This window comes from Juglans microcarpa x Juglans regia, chromosome 8S (assembly GCF_004785595.1).
Source record: "Juglans microcarpa x Juglans regia isolate MS1-56 chromosome 8S, Jm3101_v1.0, whole genome shotgun sequence".
Taxonomy (NCBI): domain Eukaryota; kingdom Viridiplantae; phylum Streptophyta; class Magnoliopsida; order Fagales; family Juglandaceae; genus Juglans; species Juglans microcarpa x Juglans regia.
The window spans coordinates 17,554,675-17,582,173 of record NC_054609.1 but is presented as its reverse complement, the minus strand read 5'-3'; the positions used below and the strand labels follow the sequence as shown (position 1 = coordinate 17,582,173).

The 27,499-nt window shown below is 35.6% G+C and overlaps 2 protein-coding genes across 2 annotated transcripts; both read right to left on the bottom strand.

The window, feature by feature from the left end:
* Positions 1-526: 526 nt before the first annotated feature.
* On the bottom strand, positions 527-11,847 carry LOC121244904 (protein argonaute 1-like). Its single transcript, XM_041143145.1, has 23 exons — positions 11,633-11,847; positions 10,409-11,079; positions 10,123-10,328; positions 9,888-10,037; positions 9,664-9,803; positions 9,369-9,478; positions 9,092-9,198; positions 8,850-8,988; positions 8,638-8,754; positions 7,706-7,813; positions 7,529-7,600; positions 4,981-5,103; positions 4,628-4,793; positions 4,269-4,534; positions 3,997-4,139; positions 3,743-3,805; positions 3,607-3,670; positions 3,316-3,451; positions 3,158-3,231; positions 2,978-3,072; positions 2,117-2,148; positions 1,141-1,460; positions 527-676 (listed from the first exon to the last, which is right to left on the bottom strand). The coding sequence occupies exons 2-22, from the start codon at positions 11,069-11,071 to the stop codon at positions 1,240-1,242; spliced, it is 3,195 nt and encodes a 1,064-aa protein (XP_040999079.1). The 5' UTR covers positions 11,072-11,079; positions 11,633-11,847; the 3' UTR covers positions 527-676; positions 1,141-1,239.
* A 3,617-nt stretch (positions 11,848-15,464) lies between these two features.
* LOC121244902 (protein argonaute 1-like) lies at positions 15,465-24,831 on the bottom strand. Its single transcript, XM_041143144.1, has 22 exons — positions 24,658-24,831; positions 22,843-23,537; positions 22,554-22,762; positions 22,320-22,469; positions 22,087-22,226; positions 21,766-21,875; positions 21,376-21,482; positions 21,149-21,287; positions 20,922-21,038; positions 19,699-19,806; positions 19,525-19,596; positions 18,821-18,943; positions 18,462-18,627; positions 18,109-18,371; positions 17,832-17,974; positions 17,592-17,654; positions 17,458-17,521; positions 17,194-17,329; positions 17,037-17,110; positions 16,851-16,945; positions 16,016-16,047; positions 15,465-15,793 (listed from the first exon to the last, which is right to left on the bottom strand). The coding sequence occupies exons 2-22, from the start codon at positions 23,530-23,532 to the stop codon at positions 15,573-15,575; spliced, it is 3,222 nt and encodes a 1,073-aa protein (XP_040999078.1). The 5' UTR covers positions 23,533-23,537; positions 24,658-24,831; the 3' UTR covers positions 15,465-15,572.
* Positions 24,832-27,499: the final 2,668 nt, after the last annotated feature.

Genomic DNA, 27,499 nt, shown 5'->3' with positions numbered 1-27,499 from the left:
TTGTGAGCCCTTTGAAAAAGGGGATCCGTATAAAAAATGAAGTCTGTATATAACATTATTTTGCTAAAAATATAGAGAAGATACAATGTAGTTCAAAAATTAATCGATTGTTTTTTAACACAATACATCTATCTAACTAAAAAAATAAGTCAAATCCGGAGATTCCTAAAAAACACAAGTGAAAAAAAAAAGAAGTGGATTAAGAAATGTTACATATAGGTTTATGGTATGCAAGTCTCGTGCATGTTAGATTTTTTCATATAAAGCTTACGTGAAACTTGTACATTTTAAATTTGTATAAATCGGACATGAACAGATCTAAGTTCAGAAATCCTTGAAAATGAATCCAATTACATTTTGAAAAATCCTTGAAATAAATCTCGTCATCATTCTCACAAAATAATGCATATAGAAATATAATTAATTCATAAAATTGATTGAAATACCGTCAATTCCTCCCTCCAATGAAGCATAGGGGAGAGTTCAGAAAAATGACCGTTAACTTCAGAGAGAAACAAAACGAAGCTTTAAGTTTACCAAATAAAAAACCGTGTATATATGTATATAAAAACGTGTCAATTTCAATTGATTTATTGACAAATTCGAAATGATACTTGCAGTCTTAAAGTATATAAATCCCGAACATTCTCTTTGAAAAATACAAGTAAATATAAGACTACATAAAAAAATAAATTTTTTAATAATGGATTCCATTCTTTTTTAAAATGAGTGCACGTGACTTGCACGTCCTAAAACTGTATCTAACATTACTTATTTGCCAAATGTTTTTCTTAAGGTGTACGGATGTGCAATAACATTTTAGCAGAGAAGTATTCTTGGAAGGCACAGATCAGTCTGAGACTCCTTACAATGGATAGAAAAAGGTAACATAGGCTATAGCACATATTTTCCAAGAAAAGAAAAGGTAAAACCAGAAAGAAGCCTATTTTACAGTGGAAAAAAGTTATCCGGCACATTTCCATGAGATGCCACAGAAAATAACTAAATATCAAACTTCCAGAATCTGTTAAACAATATCAAATGCAAATGCCTAGCGGCGGTTTAATAACCGGGGCAAGGATCAGAAGAACCATAGAACAACCACAAGAGGAAACCTCACGAATAATCGTTTAAAAAAACACGGCAAATTAACATAGTGCAGTGAAAGCTTACAGGAATATAACAGAACAGTATTCTAAGAATAATCCATAAGTTGATCTCTGCCAGGAACCAACAAGCCTAACAGTAGAACATGACCCTCTTGACATTCTCCTTGAGTGCAGGTAGGGGTCGCACATCTGCATTTGCTCCAGGTCCACGAGTGCTTCGTGGACCTGCTCCGCCCGCGCCACCATGTCCACCGGCAGTACCACTTGTCCTGGAACCACTTTCTGAGGACCCTGGGTCCAAATAGAACCGAGCTCGGAAAGCAGCAAGATGAGCATAGTATGCAGGGGGCACTGCCAAATTAAAGAACCAGTTAATAAATGGGCAGTCTATACTCTTAAGCAAAAAAACAACAATCAGGCAACCCAGCTTCTTATATTTAAAGTGATTCGTGTATTTACTCCAATAAGAATATTGTTCTGTACCATTATGGAAGAAATTCAAGCAAAATATGTACTTACTCGGGAATGAAAAAAAATAGAACCATTTTCATTTGATATTTTGGCTTAAATTCTTTGACTCCTCGATACTGAATCAAATCCTCTTTTTTGAGGATTGAGTGCACTCCTATAGTCCCATATTTAGGCCTGGTTTGTTTTCACAAACCATCTCATTTCATCTCATCTAATCATTACAACTTTCCCAAACTTTCAAACAAAATACAAAAAATATAACTTTTTCAAATCCCAAAACAAAAATAATATTAAAAAACTTATACTCAAACTATTTTATTCAACTTTTATCTCATCTCATCTCATCTCATTTGTGTAACCAAACGAGGCCTTAGTAATTTCTGAATTTGTTCTTCTGTATTGAGGATCATCAAAATAAGCAGATAGAAATGAGCGCATATGTTCAAACATGTGTATGTCATGCAAGTGTACACATGCACATTAATTTAAATGATGCATGCTTTCGTGCGCATGAGAGAGAGAGAGAGAGAGATCACCAATGGAAACAGAGCGAGTGCACCTTGCATACCTGGGGCAAAAAAAAGAACGTGAAACCAATAACCACTATAACCAACGTCTAATTAGACTCAAGTGAGATGGCTCATAAATGAATCAGATAGCAATTGAGATGGTAGAGGTAATCATTTATGTACCATGTTTACAGGATAGGACAACAGGAAAACAAAGAATCCATTACTAGTAAAGTTAGAAAAACAATACACCCAATTTGGTCATTTTTAATCGAAGTTAGTAGTCTTTTAGTTTTCCCAACACCTCTTGTTGATTTTCTCAACTCATGGATTTCCAGTTTTCTAACCAATGAATTAAAAAAAGATCATGCCCAGGAAAAAAAAAAAAAAAGAATTCAAAAGAGATTATTGAATTTCAGATAAATTTAAAGGGCCTATAGGTCTTCTAGTTTTCCCAATAGATCTTTTTGGTTTTCTTAGCTCATGTATATTTAGTATTGTAACCAATGGATTCATGAGCAATTATTAAATTTAAGAGGAAGTTAAATGACCAACAATTTTTTTTTTTTTTTTTATAAGGTAAATGACCAACAAGTTATTACTCTTAGTGGTCAATTTTACTTTTTGGCACATTGTATACAGAGATATTTTGGCACTCTCTCCAGTCAAGTGAGGTTTTTTCCATCACTAACATAGAAACAAAGAAGACTATATGGTGGAGATCAAGGTGTTAATGTAAGGACAACATTTTAACAGTTTTATTTATTGTATAAGAGTTCAAGGCACACTTAGTTAAACATAAAATTTTTCATTAAAAAATTTATGCATTCAAGCCAATTTCACAGGTCTTAGTTCTACTAATAGCAGAAGAAAGATCAAGGTACTGACGTGTAGCAAAGATTATTTGTAAGGGACTGCAGCCCATCGGCTGTAAACTTGTTCTCATCCCAGAGTACATGGTAATGAGCTGGACGACTTGTGCCCTGTTTTACATGTTAGAAACAACATCAGAGAATTAAAATCCTTGTTCTTATGCAGCATAGATACGGCCTATAAGAAGAATGGTACCTTAATTCCAGCATGAGAACAAAGGTAGAAGTCAAATTCAGTTGGATGACAAATTTTGGAATCTACAACTGTACCTATAAAATCCAACAATACTACATCAGGAAAATAAAATCTTAGCAACATAAAATCCAAATTTTAAAACCAAACAAAATACTTACCAGGCAATATGTTTCCACTCCTATCAACTGTATTTTGGTCACGATGGTTGTTGGCAAACAACCTTGTGTGATGGCGCTTCTGAACCACAACAAAAGTCACAGGAGGTTGATAGTTCGGCTCCAAAGAGGCACAAGCCTAAAAATAAGTTAAACAGGGAATATAAGACAAGCAAGCATGATCCAACGATATTCCAACTTAAAAAAAAAAAAAAAAAAAAAAAAAAAGATGCACAAAAAGAAAGGTGGGAAATAGAAGGCTGTAAAGTTAATAATCCAGCAATGTAAATTCACCTTTCGGATAGCATCAAGTTCATACAGCAAGACTTGATAGAACTGCCCTTCACTCACACCATCCCTGCAGAAGGAGATATTTATTAGATGGCAACAGAAGTATCTAGACTGCAGTGGCAGGAAAATTGGACAATACCTGTAAAATATGATACGTTTTGGTTTCTGCCTAGTTGCTGAATGGAAAGATATGAGTAGTTCCCTGTATGAAAAGATAAAAGTAACTCAAACCAACACCACAAAAGCTCCACCCAAAAGAATTAGTTTATAATTCACTGTAGAAAACATCCTGTCCCACTAACAGGATCCTGCCACGCGTGACGCAGCTGTGGTTTCAACCATATATCATAAGAAAAATAAAAGTAAAAATAAGAAGACAAAGATTCAAGATACCTAATCATGCCACCAGGCACTGTCCCTCTTACAGGATCCTGCCATGTCTTGAAGAGATCTTGGATCAGCTCTTCTCGATGGGCTTGAGCACAAACCAAACCAGCATACTTCGTGATTTCTGGCCAATCTTGAGATGCCACAACCTGAAGCAAATCAAATTATCATGGTATATTAAATAAAACAACCTTGAAACTCTTAAAAAAACCTGTAGCGGACGATACAATGAAAAGGCATAAACAAGCGAAGCACAGTAATAAACTGAAATAACATACAGCCGCAATTGATGGGCTTGAATCCTCTCCTGGATGAGGATGGGTAACATCAGCACCAAAAATTATGGTGGCCTGGTCACTGACAAAAGGTATGCGCCGGGAGAGTGCATCAACAAGCACAGTATTCCTTCCTCCCACCTTGACATTTATCTTCAATGCCACATTTGCCAGACTTTGCTTCCTCCTCTTGCCATCAAATACAAGCTTCGTCAAGCAGCATTGGGAAACAAGTCCAAGATCTGTCTCGCAGATCCGCTTCAAATCACCTGCAGGTGAAATTAAAAATTAACAAAAAGAAGGATCCCAATATCAGAATCAGATTCCAAAAGCAAATTCAGTCAGTTAATCAAGTTTCCTACCATAAAGAGAGCCATTTTCGTCTGGCAAAATAAAGATAGCCAGGTCAAGCCCCTTTCTCTGAGGCTGGAGTCTAGTCATGGCATCATGGTACCGAGTTTTCAGGACTCTATCAACCTGATCAGGACGGCCAGTCACTGGTGGAAGTACTGGTTCAAGATTAAATGCCTACAAACAGCACATAATCAAATGTTTTTTTTTTTCAATAGGTAATGAAAGGTTTTATTACAACATAGCATAGCCCAAGTACACAGATTACAAGAGAAACACCAAACTGCCCATAATTAAATGTTAAGGAGATGGAACAAGACAACATTATGGAGATTGATCAATACTAGTCTTTCGAGCACCGTACCATGCCTGAAATGCAACACATTTGAGCAAGTTCCTGGCAAAACAAACGGGCCACACTGTCTTGCACATCGCGTGAGAAATTTATGCAAATCCAATTGTTGACCGCTCCCCCATTAACCATTCTCTGCAGTAAAAACCATAACACGACAAAATCATACTAAGATAATGTTGTGCCAATTATATGAAGGTTAAAAAGCAGAAATCCGAGAAAACATGACAACAGCATAATATATCTATGTGCATGCATGCATTCACAACCTCCCACGAAATAAATAAATACACATCTCTTTTATATGCCAGTAGATTAAACATTAATCAAGGTGAAAAGTGAATAATCCTAGATGCACAAAAGGCCAGTCTTGACCTGCCACAACCCAACCGAAGAAATCCCAAGTCTGGTCGATCTCCAAATGTTAGGCCCATGGGCCAATCATTTTCTGCTTGTTTATCTCTTTGTGATTATAATTGTGAAATTTAGATATTTTTTGTCCTTTATTTATTAAAAGCTGGCAGATTGTATTTTGTTAGGAATCTGCCTCCTAATACAAGTTTTCAAAAGAGGAAATTGCATAAAACAAGCCCTAGACAGACTGGAAAACTATCAAAGTATTTCTGTCCATAATAGAAAAATTACCCTGATGGCTGCCGACACCTAGGGTATTTTGGGAAGGATTTCTATAACTTAGTAATAGGAAACTACAGAGAAATAGGGCTGTTAACAGCCAACCCACTTTGACCAAAACTCTAGGATTAACCATTATGAGGGCTGCCGAAATTCTGAGTAAACTAGGGAAGTGTTTATAAAAATTTTACATACTAGATAATCACTCAGAAACACTAGCAAGGGCTGCCTCTATCATCTCTCATCACATATTTCCTAGGTCTACCCAAAACATGACAGCCCCCATCTTTAACCAAGCTGCCAACCCACTCAACGAACTAGGGTTTTCATCTTTCATAAAATAGTAGTCAGCTAAGTGCCACACCTCTCACCAAAACTCAAACCCCAATAGCTGCCACCCCCTTCTTGTGATTAGCCCTAGCGATTTCAAATCCTTATAAACAAGAAGCAGCCTAGAACAGGAAAACACACCATAATTCTGTCTTGAGCCACCAGCCCTAATGAAAAGAAAGCCCAGAAATTTTCCTCCCTCTCCCACAACCTAATCACACTGCCCATATATTAGAGAGAATTCCTTTGCTGTGCCGCCAGCCCCACAGTCTTTTCCCTTGAGTGTTCTTGCCAAATTGTTGAATGAACATCTCTTAAAGCTGCCGAAATTTATTGTAAGACGTTTTCTTCATACGTAATCTATCGTAAGATGCTAAAGTCATGCGTGTTATTTAGAAGTGAAAACTTATTAATCTATGGTAATGTTTACTATGTGATGTATTCCTTACTAAGTATTTGACTCACTATTTGCTTTTATGTTCTAGCCTCAGTACCCACCCATGGGTAACCCAAGCAGTAAGGGCGAACTTGTGTGCATGAGCACCATGTCACAGGTTCGATTCCCCTTCGGATCAAACTGCGATTTAAGTGGGAGGCCATGGCGGTGGGCTGTTGTGCTAGTCTCCCCGAGGGTTTAGGTTCCATGGGTGAGTCCTAAAGGCTCTGCTGTGAGATGGTTCCCCCGTCATAAAAAATAAAAAAATAATAAATAATAAATAAAAAAAATGTTCTAGTCCCAGTTGATAGAGTTCGATTGCCTAGCCATGCTTAGCTTTTGGAAACCAAACTTGGTTTATTAGCATATTACATTTGAGTTCATGATGTAAAGGAATCTTCTTGTACCTGGCTCACAAATTGTTGATCTTAGAGGTATCCCTAACCCTAGACAAACACTCGTATAGACACTCAATTAAACATCTAACTGTATAAGGGGATAACGTCCATAAAATAGAAACATTTCTAAACTACAAAATAGAAAACGGGCTTAATTGCTTCTAATGCCCCAAAGGAAGGCCCAAGCTACATAAGGGCCATACGAAAAAAGGACTAGTCAATGGTAAAATTTGAGCTCCTTAAATCATTATAAAGAGCAAGAACTTCTCCCTCCCAAGCAATGTGAGATCCAATTCACCACCTACACTCACTCAATATAAGGTATCACAATCTCTCCTCTTAAATTCTCCATGTCCTCGTTGGGCCATTTCATTATAGGTGGCACGGCTCAAGTCCCACATTTCTTATTGGGATTGGCGCTGATACCATTTGAATGCCCCAAAGGAAGGCCCAAGCTACATCTGGGTCATACTCCGAAAAGAACTAGCCAATGGTACAATTGGAGCCTATTGAAATCATTCTAAAGAGCAAGAACTTTTCTCTCCCAAGCAATGTATGATCTCATTCACCACGTATACTCACTCAATATGGGGTATCACATTGGTACCAACTCACGCCCAACACGCCTTGAACCCACTCCCAAAGCCCCACCTCTCCTTTCCCCCGGGGAAGTCAATGCCATCTAATTTCCTTTTTTGATAAGTAAATGTCATATTAAGTGTACAATATGTGAACAAATAGTAATTCTTTTACTAAAAAATACCTTATTTGTCATATTCCACTGTCCAACTTGTGGCAGGCAATCTTTTTCTCTGCCTGCATCATGATATTTCAGCTGCACATTCCAATAAACACACTCGGTATGACAATATTGATGCTCACAAAAATTATTAGGAGAAACTTGACAAACCTAACAGTAATCTAAATACAGATATAATACCCATGGTGCTGGAAGAGTGCGAGCTTCAACTGTAGCCATCTGCTCACTGATTATAATACCAAATTCCTTTGCATAAGGATCATCATGGTAAGCATTGTGACGAACTGTCTGAAGGTCAGAAAATTTTTCCAATATAAGGGACACAAAAAAAACAGTTTGTACTTTAAAAAGTTCTTGGTTACACTATTTAAACATAACATTGGGTTTTTTTGGTGATCAAAATAGAACATCTGTTGTTATTTTTCTAATTAGGTCTATCTTGATGTATACCCCTGTCCCTGTGTACTCACTTTTTGATTGTTCATAAAACTTCAAAAATTTGAGCATGTATTTCAATACCCATAAATGCATTCAACATCATCAGTGAATAGCCAGAGCTAGAAAAACTCTTTAAAAAGGACAAGAAAGGTGTGGGAGAATCGCAATGGATCCTATTTCTAGCAAGAAAATCTTTATACTCTGCTAAGAAACATTAGAAGTGTACTTATTAAAAAAAAACATTAAAAGTGTATTTATCTAGCACATGACCAATGTTTGAACTTAGACCAACAATCTAGCACATGACGAATGAAAGAAAAGTACAAGCCATGCCGTAACCAGATTCATCATTTTGAACTTTGTTTGCTTACAAATAATATCCAAAACACAAAGACGTTGGACCGTGATATCGAGAGGACAAAAGACTTGAAGAAATAACCCTTTCAAAGGCATGAGGTATCTGAAAACCCATAAATTGGAAGTTAAGCTTCATGTTAATATGAAACTAATCGACCACGCAAATTAAGTGTTGTAATACATAAAAATCTTCCCATGCAATTTAGAAAAAAAAAAACAAAAGAAAAAAAGAAAAGGAAAATCATACGGCAGAAAATTGCCAAACAAAATGACACATCCGTAAGGGAAAACAGAAGAGACACTGCACATGATCGAACCTTCACTATATCATACTCCGTTTGCTGAGGACGCTGGCAAGTCACCCCAAGTAAATTTTGAATTTGTCCTTTATTCAACTTTTTAGAGTACCTCTGACCCTCAACAATCTTACAAACCTGAATTCAACAAATTTATTAAAATCCATTTATCCATGTGATATAACAAATACCATTGGATTTATGAGAATTGAAAATCACAATAATATGTTTACCTCCATTGGCAAATAATTTGGTCTCTGTTCATTCCCCACTTGCAGACATGGCCATTGTGGATGTTGAATAACAAAGCCATATGATTCATAAAAGTACTCGACCACAGCTTTCATTGTACCTCTTTCATCAATAGGAAACCTAGAACAATCAACAAACTGTGTCAGAAAACCAAGCACAAATTTTCAAAAAAAAAATCATTTTTGGATGGGGGTGGGGTAATAAAATAAGATATCATACTTACACCAGCTCACGTGTGGCCTGCGATGTTAAACCAGATATGCGGTACTTCCTGCGCATATTTCCCCGGTGTGTTACCTCGACTTTGACTCCTCGTAAGGCTTTTTTGATCTATTAAAACAAGTGTAAAACAATGATCAAAATGCCAGATTGCCTAAATATATATACCAACATGTGTAGCAATGAGGAAAAACGCAACTGCAGAATAATAAAATACCAAAAGCACTTGAAGCTCCAGTCCAAAGAATAAAAATTATCAAATTAAAGCAACAAAGTCTAACCTTTACACGGTCAGGATCAGATAAAGGTTTAGATGTATTGTCCCGCTTCAGCAGCTGCATTACAAACTCAATTACTGGCAATGGCTCAAAGAAAGCAGTCGAAGATATGTCTGCAACATTGCCAAAATTGTCACCACAACAGGAATAAACAAGAATCCAAAATACCCATAAGATACTACTTCATAATCCATGAGAGATATGAGAGACAAATATATTGAATTATAAACAGGATATGAAATGAAGAAAGAAAATATGACAAAAGCCAAACAAAAAAAGGGTAAGTGACATTAAATACCAATATTCAAAGACAGTCCCATCTGAGTTGGACGAATGCTTTGATAGAAACCCCGCCAACTCTCCAAACCCCCACCCAATGACTGCCTTCTTCCCAGATCGGGGGAATAAAATGAACGACCCACAGGACAGTAACTAGGTCTGTCACATAATATTAACAATGTGACATTCCAAATAGCCATGATATTCTATATGTATACAATTTAAAAATAAAAAATTTAGTACCTAGAAGTAGGTAATTCACGCAGGACAATATCAAGAATTTGAAGTGCTTCCTGGGGTGCATCAGCTTGCCTACCCTGCAAAAAGAGTCCTAAATGGTGCAGGTCCGCACATGCAACAAATTTGATCACAACTTTGAATTCTCTCTCTCTCCTACATCAAGAAAAAAACCATCATCATAAATCACAAACAACCAATGAATACCATAAAGGACATGAGAGATAACTCGAATTTCAACCTTTGGCCGCCAGATCCATTTTCATCCATAAGTACAATCCTAAACTCCTTTAATTGAAAAGGGAGCGGCCCAGCGGTATACAGACTCTTCCGCCCATCATAGGCAGGGAGCCTCTTTCCCAGATGTGTTTCTCTGTATAATCTCACGAGCTGTCCCATTACAGCTCTGTTGACTGCACGAGACGTCACCTCAGGAGTAATCGTAACCTACCATGCATAGATCATTTTAAAAGGAAGCAAGAAAGCAAAACATTGCAAACACACAGAATCGTGGTGAGATGACTCACATCATAGTGGTGCAAATCTCTGTCTGGTAATTCAGCAAAGAAGTGATTAGCCTTAACTATACACTTTGTTCCAATGCTACCTTTGCCCGGCCGAAGAGGGAACTTCACTGATTTACTGGATTGTGGCACAGGTTGAATTGCCTGGCTGGAAGCACCCTCGATGGTGAGTTTCTCAAACTGCTGGGACACTTGAGCTGACTCGGGTGGTTGGCTAGATGAAATCGCCTCAGATGATGTGCCCCCAGGCAGAATGACCCCCGGTTGATATGGAACATGGATTGCTTGGTGCAGCTCGGGAAGCTTGAGATCTGCTGGTATTGATGGGGAAGGTCCTACACCAAGGCCACCACTCATGCCACCACGACCACCTTGCTGGGGTAGTCCTCCCCTTCCTTGGCCTTGATATTCAGGTGGCCCACCATATTGCTGCGGCGGTGTCATTCCACGACCACTGTGCCCCACACTATGACCTCCACGACCGCCTTGGGGGCCCCAACCTCTACCCCCTTGCTGTCCTCCTCCATGTTGCTGACTGGGGTGAGCAGTCCCCTCAGAAGGGCGTGGTTGGTAACCCCGACCACCACTACCACCCCCACTGCTTTCCTGCTGAGGCCGAGAGCTTTCACCCCCGCTAGGAAGTTCAGTTCTCCTCTTCCTCACCATGATGATGTCTGCACACAGACAATAATTAATACATTAGCACTGAGTCCACAAACCCACACAACCAAGACCATCTACAACATCGATATTAACATATCCGTCATCATCACCGTATAAAGAAAAATGTGCAGATTGCAATCAGAGAAAACAACCAAAAGATTAGAATCCACTACAAAAAGGGCCTGTTTTCAACCTTACTTCACAATGGGAAAACCTTTTCATGTTCAACTGGGAAATATGGGTGAGATACTATGCATCCTATGGTGAAACTAACGACGTTATTTTCATCTTTTATTCCTAGAAAAATGGAGCCTACCGTCGTCAACCAAATCAAGCATCAAAAGCCACGATAATTCGATCACCATAACAGAGTCCAAAAATCACCAGAAAAACATCATTGGCTACCACTTAGTAATTTTTTCTGATATTTTCTGGGAAAAGACCATGAAAGCAATGCAAGGGAAACATTCCATATCACTGTGCACAGATGATCCACTCCTAAGAAAAAGAAAATCTGAAACTAGAAAGTAAGAGCTGAATACAAAAACAGACCAAAGCACGAACCCTGAAAATCACGAGACGAAATTAAATGGTGACCGATAAGCCAATGAGGAACCGTGAAATCACCGGTACTGGCTCAGAAACCGCTCCCGAAAAACCTCTTTTTCCCCTGAAAAAACCACTATCTCCCTCGAGAAAACGAAGCAAAGTGAGAGAAAAACAGGGGAGACGGAGCTCTATATTTAACACAACACAAGTCTTTCTTTTTTTTCTTTTTTGACAAATTTATTTTTAAATAATTGGACAATACGAAGGAGAAATATTTATTTAATTCTAGATTCATTCTGCTTGCCGCTTTCTCTACTGTACACTTTAACTAACTTTCATTTAAGTAATTAATAAATAAAATCACTTTAATTCAATTAAAAGTAATAAAACTTAAAATAAAGAGCATTACTTAATGCATAATTTTAGAGATACAACTTTTATATAATTATGCAAATGACATTATTATATAATAAAAAAAAATTATTTTTAATATAAGATTTATCATTAATCGTTATAGTTGTGTAAAAAAAATATATAATATAAGTAATGCTACTTGCAAGTCTAGTATATCAACAAGCTACTCGTCGGGTGACCTCTATTAATTATAAAATATCATAATTATATCTTCTAGTTAATATAACATGTTTCTGCATCATCCACATCAATGGTTTGTTTCGATATATTAATAATAAGTGAACTCGAAAATATAATTTTTTTTCTTCCATTTACAATCTGACGTACTACATCAAATCACATCAGTTTGTAGATTTACTGTTGTGTAATTCTTTTGTGTTTAAAGCATTTCCATATAATATTACATCATGTTTGGATAAGAATTTTGACACTTTTTCCTAATTCCAAAATCAAAAGAGGTTATAACTTATATCATAATTATCATTATCATTCTCATTTAACGAAATTAAATACTTAATAAATAGAGTTAAATATACTTTATATATCTCTATTCTTGCATCTAAAAATACAAGAGAATATTGATCAATCGCTCAAAAGGGTGAGGACTTTCTATTTGCTTGGCAAGCAAGCTGCTCGTTGTAGTAGGGTGGCGCCTTTTGTTTTACGGCTTTGCCCCCACACTAAAGAAAAAAGAGAAAAAGTAAAAGATTAAAAAAGAAAAAATGCAAAAGCAATGAGAGAAGACAGGCTTAGTTAAAAAGGTTAGGCTAAACCATTTTTTTTTAAAAAAAAAAGCTAATATTAATTTTTCTTTTTAAAAAAAAAAAGTACAAACTAATAAGAATGGTAGAAGATAGAGTAAGGCCTCCTCTATTTTTGTAATCATTTTTATCTCATTTCATCTCATCTGTAAAAATAAACGAGACCTTAAGTTTTGTGATATTTTACAGTCATAAAAAGATTTCACATGAATAAACTCATAAACTAATACAATTTCATATAATACGTTAGATCTACTTTACAATAAAAATAACTTTAATCACTTTTCAAATTTTTTAATAAAAAAATTATTCAAAAAAATTTTAAAAAATAATTCCATCACAATGGGTCACTTTTATTAGTCTAAGTAATATTCTCTATACATATTTTAGCTATAAAAAGATTATACAAAAATAAATCTATAAAATGATATAATTTAATGTGATACATCATATTATAAAATTATTTTTATTATAAAATATCTAATAAATAATATAAAACCATTAATTTATAAATTTATTTTTATAAAACCTTTTTTTTTCTCTGTACAAAACGCGAGTCGTGGCAACGGAAGGAATGAGCGGCCGGCACCTGTATGTCCTGGGCGGTTATATTCTTTCAAAAAGAAGGTAACGAAGGTAACCAAATTACGAAAGTAACCTTGTACGATTTTCTTGCTGAGTAAGCATCCGATGACCTTACCAAATTGCTAAGATCCGACCGTTGCTTTCCAATGCCTCAACTTTTTTTGTTTTTTTTTTTTAACCGTTTTTGTCTTTCAAATATACGTGTTTGCTAAGATCGAACTTTTGGTTGAACATAATCACCACCTGCTTACTCTTTCAAACGTGTAAGAGAAGTGATAAATAAATTTTAAAAAATAAATAAACTCCATGAATTATTGTATTATGACAAATATTATCTATACTTACAATATTAATTACATAATTATACGTGTTGATGAATTATTTATTGCAAATATTAAAATTTTAAAATTTAAAATTTAAATTAAAAAAAAAATACTGATAAAATGGGGCTACCACTTAGTTCGTATAATATAGTGCGTAAAATTATGTCTACGTGTAGCACTACTCTTGTATTATATTTGCAATTATTTTCTAAATTATTAATTTTGAGAATAAATTCTTTAAATTATAAACAATGACAAACTATCCATAAAATGATTTAAACAAATATAAACATGTAAACATAAAGAAATAATAAATCAAAAAATAAATTATTTTGAAAGAAAAAACTAAAAAATAAATAAATAAATAAACAGTGGTAAGAAATCGAGTTTCTATTAAAAAAATATATTTGCTTTTCTAAAATATATATTTATAACTAAAAAATACTTTCTAAATTCAATGGGTATTTTGTCATTTTTTTAAAATTTAGGAATGAATTTTTCTTTTAAGGTGGAAAATTGGATATATTACAACTTTTTTTAGACAGTGGCTATTTGCAAATGTTAATTTGAGGGACGCTTTCTCTCAGCAGTAGAAGAATATTTTAGATCATAAAAATAAATTCATAAATTCACATCGACTTAATAAATTTTATAAAATCATATCAGATTTATTTATACAAAATATAGGCTAGTTTTATTTTTAATCCCTAGACAAAGGGAGGCCACCATCATCCCACAAATCAAATCAAGCATGAAAAGCCACAAAATTCTGATCATCAGGAGAGAGGTCAAAAATCACCAGGAAAGCACCGTTGGCTACCACTTAGGACTTGAGTATTTTTTTTTTTTTTTTTTTTTTTTTACGAATTAGAAAACTCCAAACAAAGTACACCTTGACGGACAATCAATACAAAGCATACAATAAAAAGCAAAAAAGAAAGTAATCCCTTCCTTTCTAAGGTCTCCCACGTGACTTTGCAATATACTAGTTAAGACTCATTTAATAGTGAAATAAGATTAAAATATTATTTTTTAACATTATTATTATTTAAAAATTTAAAAAAAATTAAATAATTTATTATATTTTATATAAAAATTCAAAAAACAAGCCCCATTATTCAAGCGAATCTCTTTCCCAAGTCAAGACTCAAACTTAATTACCAAGTTTTTCCAAACATCTTTTTTTTTTGGCAAAACTTGGATTGAAGTAATGTTAATTCCATCCTCCATTGGCAAAGAAGATGAGAGTTCCAAAAAATAAAAGACGTTATTTTTATCGTAAAATAAATCTCGTAAAATAGATCTTGAAACTGCATTACTTTGTTGATTTCCTTCTGTGCAATCACTTTTGTCTATAGAACTTCTCAAAGTTCAAAGCAAACCCGTGACTGGTAATAATTAAATGTCCCAACAGTTTCTTTGGGGGTGCAAAAGTGTGCGAATGACATTATAACCGAAAGTAAGTATTCTTGGGCGGCACAACGATCAGTCTCTGACTCGAACAATGGCTAGAAAAAGTTTTCCTTTCAAAGGAAAGAAAAGGTAAAACCAGAAAGAAGCCCATTGATTTTACAGTGGAAAGAAAGGATTATATAGATCAGCACCACATCAAACTTCCATCGTCCATAGTCTTGAACATTATCAGATGCAAACACCAATTGGCAGCTTATAACCTGGGCAAGGATGAGAATGATTGAAGATTTGATAAACCGCAAGAGGAAATCTCACAGAAAGTTGATAGGAAAAACAAAAAAAAAGGAATATTCAGGCAGTTTCACAGATATATAGCTTACAGGAAGCTAACAGAACAGTTTCAAAAAGTAAGTATAACAATAACCCATATTATTTTGTCTCCACCAGGGACCAGCAAGCCTAACAGTAGAACATGACCCTCTTGACATTCTCCTTGAGTGCAGGTAAGGGTCGAACAGCAGCATTTGCTCCTGGTAGACGAGTGCTTCGTGGACCTGCTCCGCCCATGCCCCCACGTCCTCCAGCAGCACCACTTGTCATGGAGCCACTTTCTGAGGACTCTGCATCCATATAGAACCGTGCCCGGAAAGCAGCTAGATGGGCATAGTATGCAGGGGGCACTGCCAAATTAAACAACCAGTTAATAAATGGGCAGTCCAAACTCTAAGCAAAAAAACAATCACGCAACCCAACCAGATAGAAATGAGCGCATATTTTAAAAAATGTGTATGCCGTGCAAGTGTGCATATGCAAATTAATTTAAATGATGCATGCTTTCCATGTGATACGTGTTTCTGTGTGTGTGTGTGTGAGAGAGAGAGAGAGAGAGAGAGAGAGATCACCAATGGAGACAGAGCGAGTGCACCTTGCATACCTGGAGCGAAAAAAAAAAAAACGTGAAATCAAAATGAAACCGCTAACCACTGTAACTAACATACGCCATAAAATTTAATCAGAAAGCAGTTGAGATGGTAGAAGTACACATTTATGGACGTCATTTACGGAAGCAGGCAACAGGAAAACAAAGAATCTATTATCTATAAGACAAATAATAACCATTCAAGTGAATAAATTTCATTTAAAATAGGTGCCTTTTAATCTATTTAAGTTAAGATATTTAAATGAAAAACAATACAGACAATTTAGTAATGTTCATCCGAAGTTGGTAGTCTTTTAATTTACGCACAGCGTCATGTTAGTTTTCTCAAATCATGCAATTTCAGTTCCGTAACAAAGATCTTTTTGGTTTTCTCAACTCATGCATATTAAATTTCATAACCAATTGATTCATAAAAAATTACTAAATTTAGGATGAAGTTAAAAGACCGATAAGCTGTTACTCTCAACGGTCAATTTCACCTTTGGCACACTATATGAAGAGATTTGGACGCTCTCTCTTCACTTGAACAAAGTTTCTAAGGTTTCCCATCACTAGGATAAAAAAGAAAATTTCAAGGGTGGAAATCAAGGAACTCACATATTAACACTTATTATAGTTTTATTTATTGTATAAAAGAGTTCTAAAAGAGTTCAAGATATGCTTAGTTAAACACAATATCTCCATTTAATCAATTAAGCCATTCATGCCAATCGCACAGGTCTACTACCACTTCTACTAATACTGTGACAAGTACGTACTACTTCTACTATTATTTGAAGAAAGACCAAGGTACTGACGTGTAGCAAAGATTATTTGTAAGGGACTGCAGCCCATCGGCTGTAAACTTGTTCTCATCCCAGAGTACATGGTAATGAGCTGGACGACTTGTGCCCTGTCAACATGTTATGTGCAACATTAGAGAATTAAAATCCTAGTCCTTAAACAACATAATACAGCAGATAGGAAGATTTATTAAACGGCACCTGAATTCCAGCATGAGAACAAAGGTAGAAGTCAAATTCAGTTGGGTGACAAATTTTGGAATCTACAACAGTGCCTATAAAATCCAACAACACTACATCAGAAAATAAGATCTTAGCAACATAAAATCCTACTTTCAAAATCAACCAAACTACTTACCAGGCAATATGTTTCCACTCCTATCAACTGTATTTTGGTCCCGATGGTTGTTGGCAAACAACCTTGTGTGATGGCGCTTCTGAACAACGACAAAAGTCACAGGAGGTTGATAGTTCGGCTCCAAAGAGGCACAAGCCTAAAAATAAGTTAAAGAGGGAACAAGCAAGCATATTCAAAGATAGTCCAACTTTAAAAGAAAGATGCACAAAAAGAAAGAAGGAAATAGAAGGCTGTAAAGTTCATAATCCAGCAATGTAAATTCACCTTTCGGATAGCATCAAGTTCATACAGCAAGACTTGATAGAACTGCCCTTCACTCACACCATCCCTGCAGAAGGAGATATTTATTAGATGGCAACAGAAGTATCTAGACTGCAGTGGCAGGAAAATAAGACTACCTGTAAAATATGATACGTTTTGGTTTCTGCCCAGTTGCTGAATGGAAAGATATGAGTAGTTCCCTGTATGAAAAGGAAAAAGTAACTCAAAACCTACACCACAAAAGCTCCACCCAAAAGATTTAGTTTAAAATTCACTGACGAAAAACATCCAGTCCCACTTGCAGGATCCTGCCACCCAGCTGTGGATTCAACTATATATATAAGAAAAATAAAGAAGACAGAAATGTTCAATCATACTTAATCATGCCACCAGACACTGTCCCTCTTACAGGATCCTGCCATGTCTTGAAGAGATCTTGGATCAGTTCTTGTCGATGGGCTTGAGCACAAACCAAACCAGCATACTTTGTGATTTCTGGCCAATCTTGAGATGCCACAACCTGAAGACAATTCAAATTATCATGGTATGCTAAATAAAACATTCTTGAAACAGTTAAAAAATCTATATATGCAGGGGGCAATCCAATCCAAAAGCATAAACAAGCGGAGCACAGTAATAAACTGAATAACATACGGCAGCAATTGATGGGCTTGAATCCTCTCCTGGATGAGGATGGGTAACATCAGCACCAAAAATTATGGTAGGCTGGTCACTGACTAAAGGTATACGCCTCGAGAGTGCATCAACAAGCACAGTATTCCTCCCTCCCACCTTGACATTTATCTTCAATGCCACATTTGCCAGATATTGTTGCTTATTTGTTTTAAATACGTGCTTTGTCAAACAGCATTGGGAAACGAGTCCAAGATCTGTCTCACAGATCCGTTTCAAATCACCTGCACGAGAAATTAAAAATTAAATAAAAGGGGAACACAAGCCAGAATCAGGTTCCAAAAGCAAATGCAGCAGTTAATCTAGTTTCCTACCATAAAGATTTCCATTGTTATCTGGCAAAATAACAATAACAAGGTCAAGCTCTTTTCTCTGAGGCTGGAGCTTAGTCATGGCATCATGGAACCGAGTTTTCAGGACTCTATCGACGTGGTCAGGACGCCCAGTCACTGGTGGAAGCACTGGTTCAAGTTTAAATGCCTGCAAACAGCCCAAAATCAAATGGTTTTTAGTACGAGTAATCAAGATTTTATTATAAAAGGGCAAGACCCAAAGTCCACAGGTAGTACACGATAGGAACAGCTAACTGCCCATGGTCAAATGTTAACTGTTAAGGAGACAGAACAAAATGACAATGTGAATATTGATCAATACATGTCTTTAAGCACCATACCATGCCGGAAATGCAACACATTTGAGCAAGTTCATGGCAAAACCCATGGGCTACACTGTCTTGCACGCCCCGTGAAAAATTTATGCAAATCCAATTGTTGACTACTCCCCCATTGACCATTTTCTGCAGCAAAAATGATAACATTGTAAAATCCTACTGCAAAAATGATAACATTGTAAAATCCTACTAAAACAATGTAATGCCAATTATATTAAGGTTAAAAAGCAGAAATCCAAAAAAAACCAACCATGACAACACCAGTATACATCCATGCACATTCAAATTCCCAAGATGTAAATAAATATCCATCTAATTGATATGTCAGTAAGTTATATAATAACCAACACAAAAAAATAATCACAGATGCGCAAGAGAATTACATAACTAATGTGTATTTTCCCCTCTATTGCCAAATAAATCACAAAACACTTCAAATGTAAATTTCCTTAGTTAATTCCTATTGTAACTACTGCATTCTATCATGGCCACTAACTTAGACATCTAACTGTACATGCACAACATGTCCATAAAGCAGACACATTTTTTTAACTACAATATAGTTAAAAGGGCTTCACTGGTAGCAACTCAAGCCCAACTGGCCTTGAACTCATTCCCAATGCCCCCTCACCCATATGGAGGTAAGTAAATACCATATAGTAGTGTATAACATGCGAACAAAAAACTAATTCTAATGCTAAAAATACCTTATTCATCATATTCCATTGCCCAACTTGTGGCAGGCAATGTTTTTCTCTGCCTGTATCATGATATTTCAACTGCGCAATGCAATAAACAAATTCAGGAACACAAAATTGATGCCCATAAAAAGCAGGAGAAAGTGGATAAACTGAACAGTAAACTGAATATAGATATAATACCCATGGTGCAGGAAGAGTACGAGCTTCAACTGTAGCCAGCCTCTCACTGATTTTAATGCCAAACTCCTTTGCATAAGGATCATCATCATACGCATTGTGACGAACTGTCTGAAAGGTCATAAACATTTTAGAATATGAGGGGTACACAAAAGTAATGGGTACGTTAAAAAGCTCTTGGTTACACTATGTAAACATAAAACTGGGTTCTTTGGTGATAAAAAATAGAACATCTATTGTTGTTTCTCTAATTAGGTCTATTTGGACGCATTACCCCCCATGTGCTCACTTTTTTATTGTACAAAAACTTCTCAAAAAGTTTAGCATATATTTCAAATGTCAGTAAATGTATTTAACGTCATTACTAAATAACTAGATATAGAAAAACTCTTAAAAAGGGATAAGAGAAGTACGGGAGAATCACGATGGATCCTATTCTAGCAAGAAATTATTTACATTCTGCTAATAAAAATGAATAGGCTATTTATCTAGTACATGAGGCATGTTTGAATTTAGAACAACAATCCTAAAGGAAATGGAAAAAGAAAGACAAGTACAATTCATGAGGTAACCGGATTCATCATTTTGAACTTTGTTTAGATACAAACAATATTCAAAACATGAAGACAGTGGATCATGATATCAAAAGGATAGGACCCACAGAAAAAACCCTTCAAAGGAATGAGGCATTCTAAAATCCATAATCTGGGAGTTAAGCTTCATTGTAATATACAACTAAACAACCATGCAAATTAAGTGTCATGATACATAGAAGTCATCCCATGCAATTTAAGAAAAAAGGAAAAAAAAATAGGTATTTAAAAAAGGAAAAGGATAAACTTACAACTCTTTTACAACTCTGTAAATTAAGGGTAATTTTGTAAAACTGATTCATTTTTAATGAAGTGAAATGATTGCATTGGTTGATTGTAAAATGGGTTACAATATAACTGTAAAAGAGTTGTAATCACTACGCTTCAAAAAATTAAAAGGAAAAACATGAGACAATTTTCTTTCATCAGTAAAAGAGAATTTTATTGGTGAGATTGACAGGCATAGCCCAAGTACACGGGACGTGTACAAGAGGAGACACCCAAGCATGATTGTCTAGTGATCATACAACAGAAATCTTCTTTTTCTTGATAGGTGGGTAACATACAACAGAAAATTAAGAAGCACAAGACACATTCTCAAGGGCAAACATAACAGACTGCCTATTAATGAACCTTCATTATATCATTCTCCCTTTGCTGAGGTCGCTGGCAGGTCACCCTCAGTAAAGCAGTAATCTGTTTGTCATTCAGCCTTTTGGTATACCTCTGACCCTCAACTATCTTGCAAACCTGAATTCAACAGCAATTTGTCAGCATCCATGTGATATAAGAAATACCTATCCATTACAAATGTATATCATTGGATTTTTGAGGATTGAAAATCACAATTATGTTTTTACCTCCATTGGCAAATAATTTGGTCTCTGTTGGTTCCCAACTTGCAGACAAGGCCATTGTGACTGTTGAATCACAAAGCCATATGTTTCATAAAAGTACTCGACCACAGATTTCACCGTTCCTCTTTCATCAACAGGAAACCTAGAACAACCAACAAACATATTCAGAGCACCAAGCTTAATTTTCAATATACATTTTTTTTTTGTTAAACATAAGATATAGTACTTACGTCAGCTCCCGTGTTGCCTGTGATGTTAAACCAGATATCCGGTACTTCCTTCGCATGTTTCCGCGATGTGTAACCTCAACTTTAACTCCTCGTAAGGCCTTTTTTATCTATTAAAACAAGTGTAAAGCAATTATTATAATGCCTCATAATATGTAACTTTAGCAGCAAAGTTCATCACACAAAAACTGCATTAAATATTCAGGGCTCTTAAAAAACAGCAACAATAGATTAATAAGATATCAATTAACTTGACCTGATTCCCTAAATGGAAAACCCAACATGAGCAGCAATGAAAAACAACACAACTGCAGAAGAATAAAATACCAAACGGACTTGGGAGTCCGGTCCAAAGAATAACAATGATCAAGATAAAAGCAAGAAAGTCTTAACCTTTACACGATCGGAATCAGATAATGGCCTAGAAGTAACGTCCCGATTCAGCAGCTGTGTTACAAAATCGATTACCGGCAATGGCTCAATGAAAGCAGTCGAAGACATGTCTGCAACATTAACAAAATTGTCGCCATAACAGGAACAAACAATAATCCAAGGACCCATAAGATACCCCTTTATTACCCAAAAGAGATGGGAGAGAAAATTAAATTGAATGACTATTTTTTATAAGTTGGACAAATTAATTGAAATATAAACAAGATACAAACTAAAGAAAAAAAATACAACAGACAAAAAATGGTTCGAGACGTTAAATACCAATATTCAGAGACAGTCCCATCTGAGTTGGACGAATGCTTTGATAGAAACCACGCCAACTCTCCAACCCCTCACCCAAAGACTCCCTTCTTCCCAGATCAGGGGAATAGAAGGAACGAGCCACAGGACAGTACCTAGGTCTATCACATATTCATATTAACAATCTGACTTTTCAAATGCCAATCATGTGCTATAGACGTATAGAATTAGAATTCAAAGATCAGATTTAGTACCTAGAAGTAGGTAATTCACGCAGGACAATATCAAGAACCTGAAGTGCTTCCTGCGGTGCATCGGCTTGCCTACCCTGCAAAAAGAGTCCTAAATGGTGCAGGTCTGCACGTGCAGCAAATTTTATCACAACTTTGAATTCTCTATCTCTCCTGCATCAAAGAAAAAAATCATTATAAAAAATCACAAAATACAGATATGAATGCCGTAGAGGAAGAGCACACTTAGATTTGAACCTTTGGCCACCAGATCCATCATCTTCATCTATAAGTACAATCTTAAACTCCTTTGATTGAAAAGGGAGCGGCCCAGCAGTATACAGACTCTTTCGCCCATCATAGGCAGGGAGCCTCTTTCCAAGATGTGTTTCTCTGTATAATTTCACGAGCTGTCCCATTACAGCTCTGTTGACTACACGAGATGTCACCTCAGGAGTAATAGTAACCTACCACGCATAGATCAATTGAAAGTGAAGAAATAAGGCGAAATACCACAAACGCACAGAATCATGGTGAGATGACTCACATCATACTGGTGCAAATCTTTGTCTGGTAATTCAGCAAAGAAGTGATTAGCCTTAACTATACACTTTGTTCCAGTGCTACCCTTGCCCGGCCGAAGAGGGAACCTCATTGATTTGCTAGATGGTGGCACAGGTTGAATTGCCTGGCTGGAAACTCCTTCGATGGCGAGTTTTTCAAACTGCCGGGCCACTTGAGATGACTCGATTGGTCGGGTAGATGAACTCGCCTCAGATGACATGCGCCCAGGCGGAAGGACCCCTGGTTGATGTGGAACCTGGATTGCTTGGTGCAGTTCGGGAAGCTCGGGATCTGATGGTCTCGGTGGGGAAGGTCCTACGCCAAGGCCCCTACTCATGCCGCCACGGCCACCACCGCCAAACCATCCACGACCACCTTGCTGGGGTGGACCTCCCCTTCCCTGGCCGTGATATTCAGGTTGCCCACCATACTGCTGCGGCGGCGGCATTCCCCGACCGCTGCGCCCCCCACTATAACCTCCACGACCTCCTTGGGGGCCCCAACCTCTACCTCCTTGGTTTCCTCCTCCATGTTGCTGCTGGGGTGGAGCACTCCGCTCAGCAGGGCGTGGTTGGTAACCCCGACCACTACCACCATCACCACCACTACTTTCCTGCTGAGACTGTGAGCTCTCACCCCGACTTGGAAGTCCGGTTCTCTTCTTCCTCCCCATGATGTCTGCACACAGAAAACCGTTAATACATTAGTACAGGTACTACAAACCCACAAAACCAAGACCATCTGCAACATAGATATTAACATCTTCCTCATCATCACCATATAGAGAAAAATGTAAAGATACAATTAGAAAACAACCGAAAAATTAAAACCCAATAATAAAGAGGTCCCTTTTCGACCTTAACTTCACAATGGGAAAACATTTTCAGGTTCAGGTTGGGACACTTTGCGTCTTATAGCAAAACCAACGACGTTATTTTCATCTTTTATCCCTGGACAAATGGAGCTGACCGTCATCCCTCAAATCATGCATCAAATGCCACCGTATTTTGATCACCAGAAGAGGGGCCAAAAATCACCAGAAAAAAACACTATTGGCTACCACTAAGTAAGTTTTTCCAAATTTGTTCTGTCGAAAAAAACATAATAATAATGCAAGGAAACTATATTCCATATCGCTGAGCACAAATGATCTACTCCTTACAAAAAAATTTGAAACAAGAAAGAGAGAAGAGAGAAGATTTTATCCATAAAACATTAAAAATAAAAACTCCTGTTATGTCAGCTGCAAAACGTATGCAAAGTCCCGAGTAATTTACAGTTGCATCCTACAAAAATGAAAAAAACAGGGGGAAAAAAAAATAAAAACAGAAGCCCCAAAACCCTTCCCCTAGCCCCTGAATCACACTCAACAGTCCCAAGAAAAAACTGACCCACTTCTGTGATCCCATATCAGAGTCCGAAGAACAGACATAACCCAAAGAAAAATGAACTGAAAGCCACTCATGCATCAAAGATCCAAACAAAAAACACTACGTAGGGATAAAAAGTCAGAAATCGGTTCCAAAAAAGGAATGCAAGACGGTGAGTAGCAAAACAGATCCAACTAGAACGACCTCAAACCACCGTGAACAACACCGACTACAGTAAGAGAAAGCAGATCTACAGCAATATATCCCAGAAAACCAAATTAAGAGAAAAAAACAAAGAACAAAAAATCCCCCGCCCTCGCTCCCAACCCGGAAGAAAAACAGACCAAAGCTCGAGCCCTAACAATCACAAGAGGAAACGAAACGGAGACCGATAAGGCAATGAGGAACCCTAAAACCACCAGTATTACCTCAGAAACCGCTCCCGGAAAACCACTTTTTCCCCCTTCAAAAATACCCCTCTCTCTCTCTCTCTCTCTCTCTCTGAGAAAACCGAGCTAAGTGAGAGAGGAACAGAGAGAGACTGAGCTCGCAACTTGAATAATATTTAAGTTTTTTTTTTTATAAATAATGCTAATAAAAAAAATTAAGTAATTAGAAAATGGAATTGCATTTCCTTCCCCCCAACCACAGGGCCACACCCTTACCTTACCTTACAAAAAAATAAAAATAAAAAATAAAAAAGAGAGTGGGTAGGTCTTTTGAAAGTGACAACTCCGCCCCTCCCTACGCTCTGTGTCTTTCAGGCGTATCATCATCCCATCCCTAAACCCTTTCCCTTCCTTTATCTCAATCATTATGCTTATCAGTTTTTCATTCCTTTAAAAATAGTAATTTTATTATTATAAAATTAATTTTTTTTATATAAATTTTTTATTTTTTCATTTTTTTAAATAAATAAATGACGACTACAAATATTAATTATTTTATACCTTTTAATGAATGGCCTTTATCGTTTTCCTATATTCATATGGTTTACTCATTTAATTATTTTCGGTTTTTGTTCAAATATGGAGCTTTTTAGTGGGAAAGAGACATATAAATTGACTGCTATTGCGTTTATCTATTGCGTTTATCTTTTGAATAATGCTAACTATAAGTTTAGGATGTGCCATTCTCACATATTATTTTTGAAAAATATACAATTTACTATTAAAAAATAATGTTTTTATGTGAATGGTAGCTTTACTTATTTTTTTAAAAATAATAAATGCAGGTACTTGCCCATCTTAAAACTGCAAATATTATAATGTTATTTACCAATTACTTTTGAAAATAGTGAGTAAATATAAGACCTACGTGAAAAAATAATAATTTTTAAAAAGTAAACCCCACCTTTTTTCAAATGCAACGAGACTTACATACCCTAAAACTGTATTTAACATTATTCATAAATAATAGATTTTATAGAGTTTACTTTTATATTTATGTTCCACTTGAGACAATCCAATTCAAGATTTATATTTTGGAGTTTTTAATCTCTCGGATAAATTTAAATGCTCAATATTTTCATACTCATTTTGTGCGTCTTTTTCTATTTATTATGGCATGTAAACTTGGGCTCTATTTGGTTTCACAAATAGTCTTAACGTATCTCATCTTATCTTAACATCCAAACAACATTCAAATATAAATATTTTAAATTTTTAAATTTTTCATCTATTTACGAACATCTTATAACTATTTACAAATTTCTCATCTCATCTCATTTGTATAACCAAGTAAAGATTACAATTTGAAAAAATCTTAATCTAAATCTTACTACCTTAATATTTATTTTTCTACAAACATAATCTTCTTTAAACATATTTAACATTGCATCGTGATATTCGAGAATCTTTGTTTGAATTTTAACATCCAAACAAGAGAGACATATACAAACCACCATTTATTTTCTTCCCCTATAATAATTACTATTTGAATATTAGTCGTATTTAATAATGAATTAGAATTCTCTATAATTTCTAAAAAACGAACATGAAGTAAATCGAACTATATTTAAAATAATATGTTTCGATGTATTTTCTCACGTGTCACCCTTACATTTTGGATTATAGAGGAGAAAAACTCCATATCCTAATATGTTAACTAACAAATAAAAGTAATTAATATCGTTACCATACAATTTCGATTATATTCATTATTTACACAACACATAGTAATTTTTAATTTTAGATGTGGTCATCTTCAGTTATTTTTATTGATGTGACATATTATTTAATGATTTTGTTTTAATTATTTACATTAAAGTCATTTAAAATATATGTATATCAAGAATGATTAGAAATCGCTTCTTTATTTATTTACTCATTTTAAAAGCCTATTTGGTTATATTTATTTAAAAAATAATATAATTTTTTATTTTAGATGTTGTTGTCGTCAATCATTTGTATTGATGTGACATATTTTTTTAGTGATTTTATATATTAATTATTTAAATTATAGTTATTTAAAATATACTATATATAAACAATGATCAATGATAATAAAATCGAAAATGAAAAATAATATTTATTTATTTATTTATTTTAAAAAAAAGGTTAATTAGTATATCCCATCCCTCCTTTCTTGGCTAATTTGTGGAGGTGTTGTCAGAAGGTCCCACTCCCATTTCGTTCCGACTTCTCAAGCTTCCACGCGATGCTGACGCGGACAGAGCAGACATTTTCAGTGGCTCTCCGGTGATGTGGCGATGACACGGTGTCCTGAGTTAGTGGATAGAGTGCGTGGAGCCTTCAATCAATCAATTAAAAAATAAAATATTTTAAACATAAATAGATTAGATAAAAATAATTAATTTTATATAATATAATTGGTTGTAAAATTAATTTTATTATAAAATAAATCTAATAAATTATATAAAATTAAATTAATTTATAAAATTATTTTTATATAGCCTAATTTGAGCATTCAACTATTCTCAAATATTTTGAAAATATTTTATTATTATTTTTTATTTTTTATCTATTTTATTATTATTTTTTATTTTTTTATTTGCCTACTATTATTTATAGAATATTTAAAAATATCTGACTGTCCTAAATTAATAAGGCTCTTTGATACTCAGTTAAAAAACAGAAAAAGAAAACGCGAGTCCCGGTTATGTCTAATAGCACCCACTAATTGCACCGATGCCCTCCACTTTCCAGTACTCGCATTCCGTGTGGCTGTGTCCACTACTCGCTACAGATGGCCGCCATCTGGACGTACTGAGCGGTTCCTTTCTGAAAAAAGTACGATCATACCCAAATT

What these genes read in the sequence shown, in the direction of transcription:
- LOC121244902 (XM_041143144.1), bottom strand. Translation starts at nt 23,532, where the DNA reads ATGGGGAGGAAGAAGAGAACCGGACTTCCAAGTCGGGGTGAGAGCTCA. An exon ending in CAGGCAACACGGGAGCTGAC is followed by an intron (nt 21,288 to 21,375) that starts GTAAGTACTATA and finishes TGGTTGTTCTAG; the next exon opens with GTTTCCTGTTGATGAAAGAG. An exon ending in AAACGTATCATATTTTACAG is followed by an intron (nt 17,522 to 17,591) that starts GTAGTCTTATTT and finishes CTCCTTCTGCAG; the next exon opens with GGATGGTGTGAGTGAAGGGC.
- LOC121244904 (XM_041143145.1), bottom strand. Translation starts at nt 11,071, where the DNA reads ATGGTGAGGAAGAGGAGAACTGAACTTCCTAGCGGGGGTGAAAGCTCT. An exon ending in ACAAATAATCTTTGCTACAC is followed by an intron (nt 2,149 to 2,977) that starts GTCAGTACCTTG and finishes TTTTTGCCCCAG; the next exon opens with GTATGCAAGGTGCACTCGCT. An exon ending in CACTCGCTCTGTTTCCATTG is followed by an intron (nt 1,461 to 2,116) that starts GTGATCTCTCTC and finishes TTAATTTGGCAG; the next exon opens with TGCCCCCTGCATACTATGCT.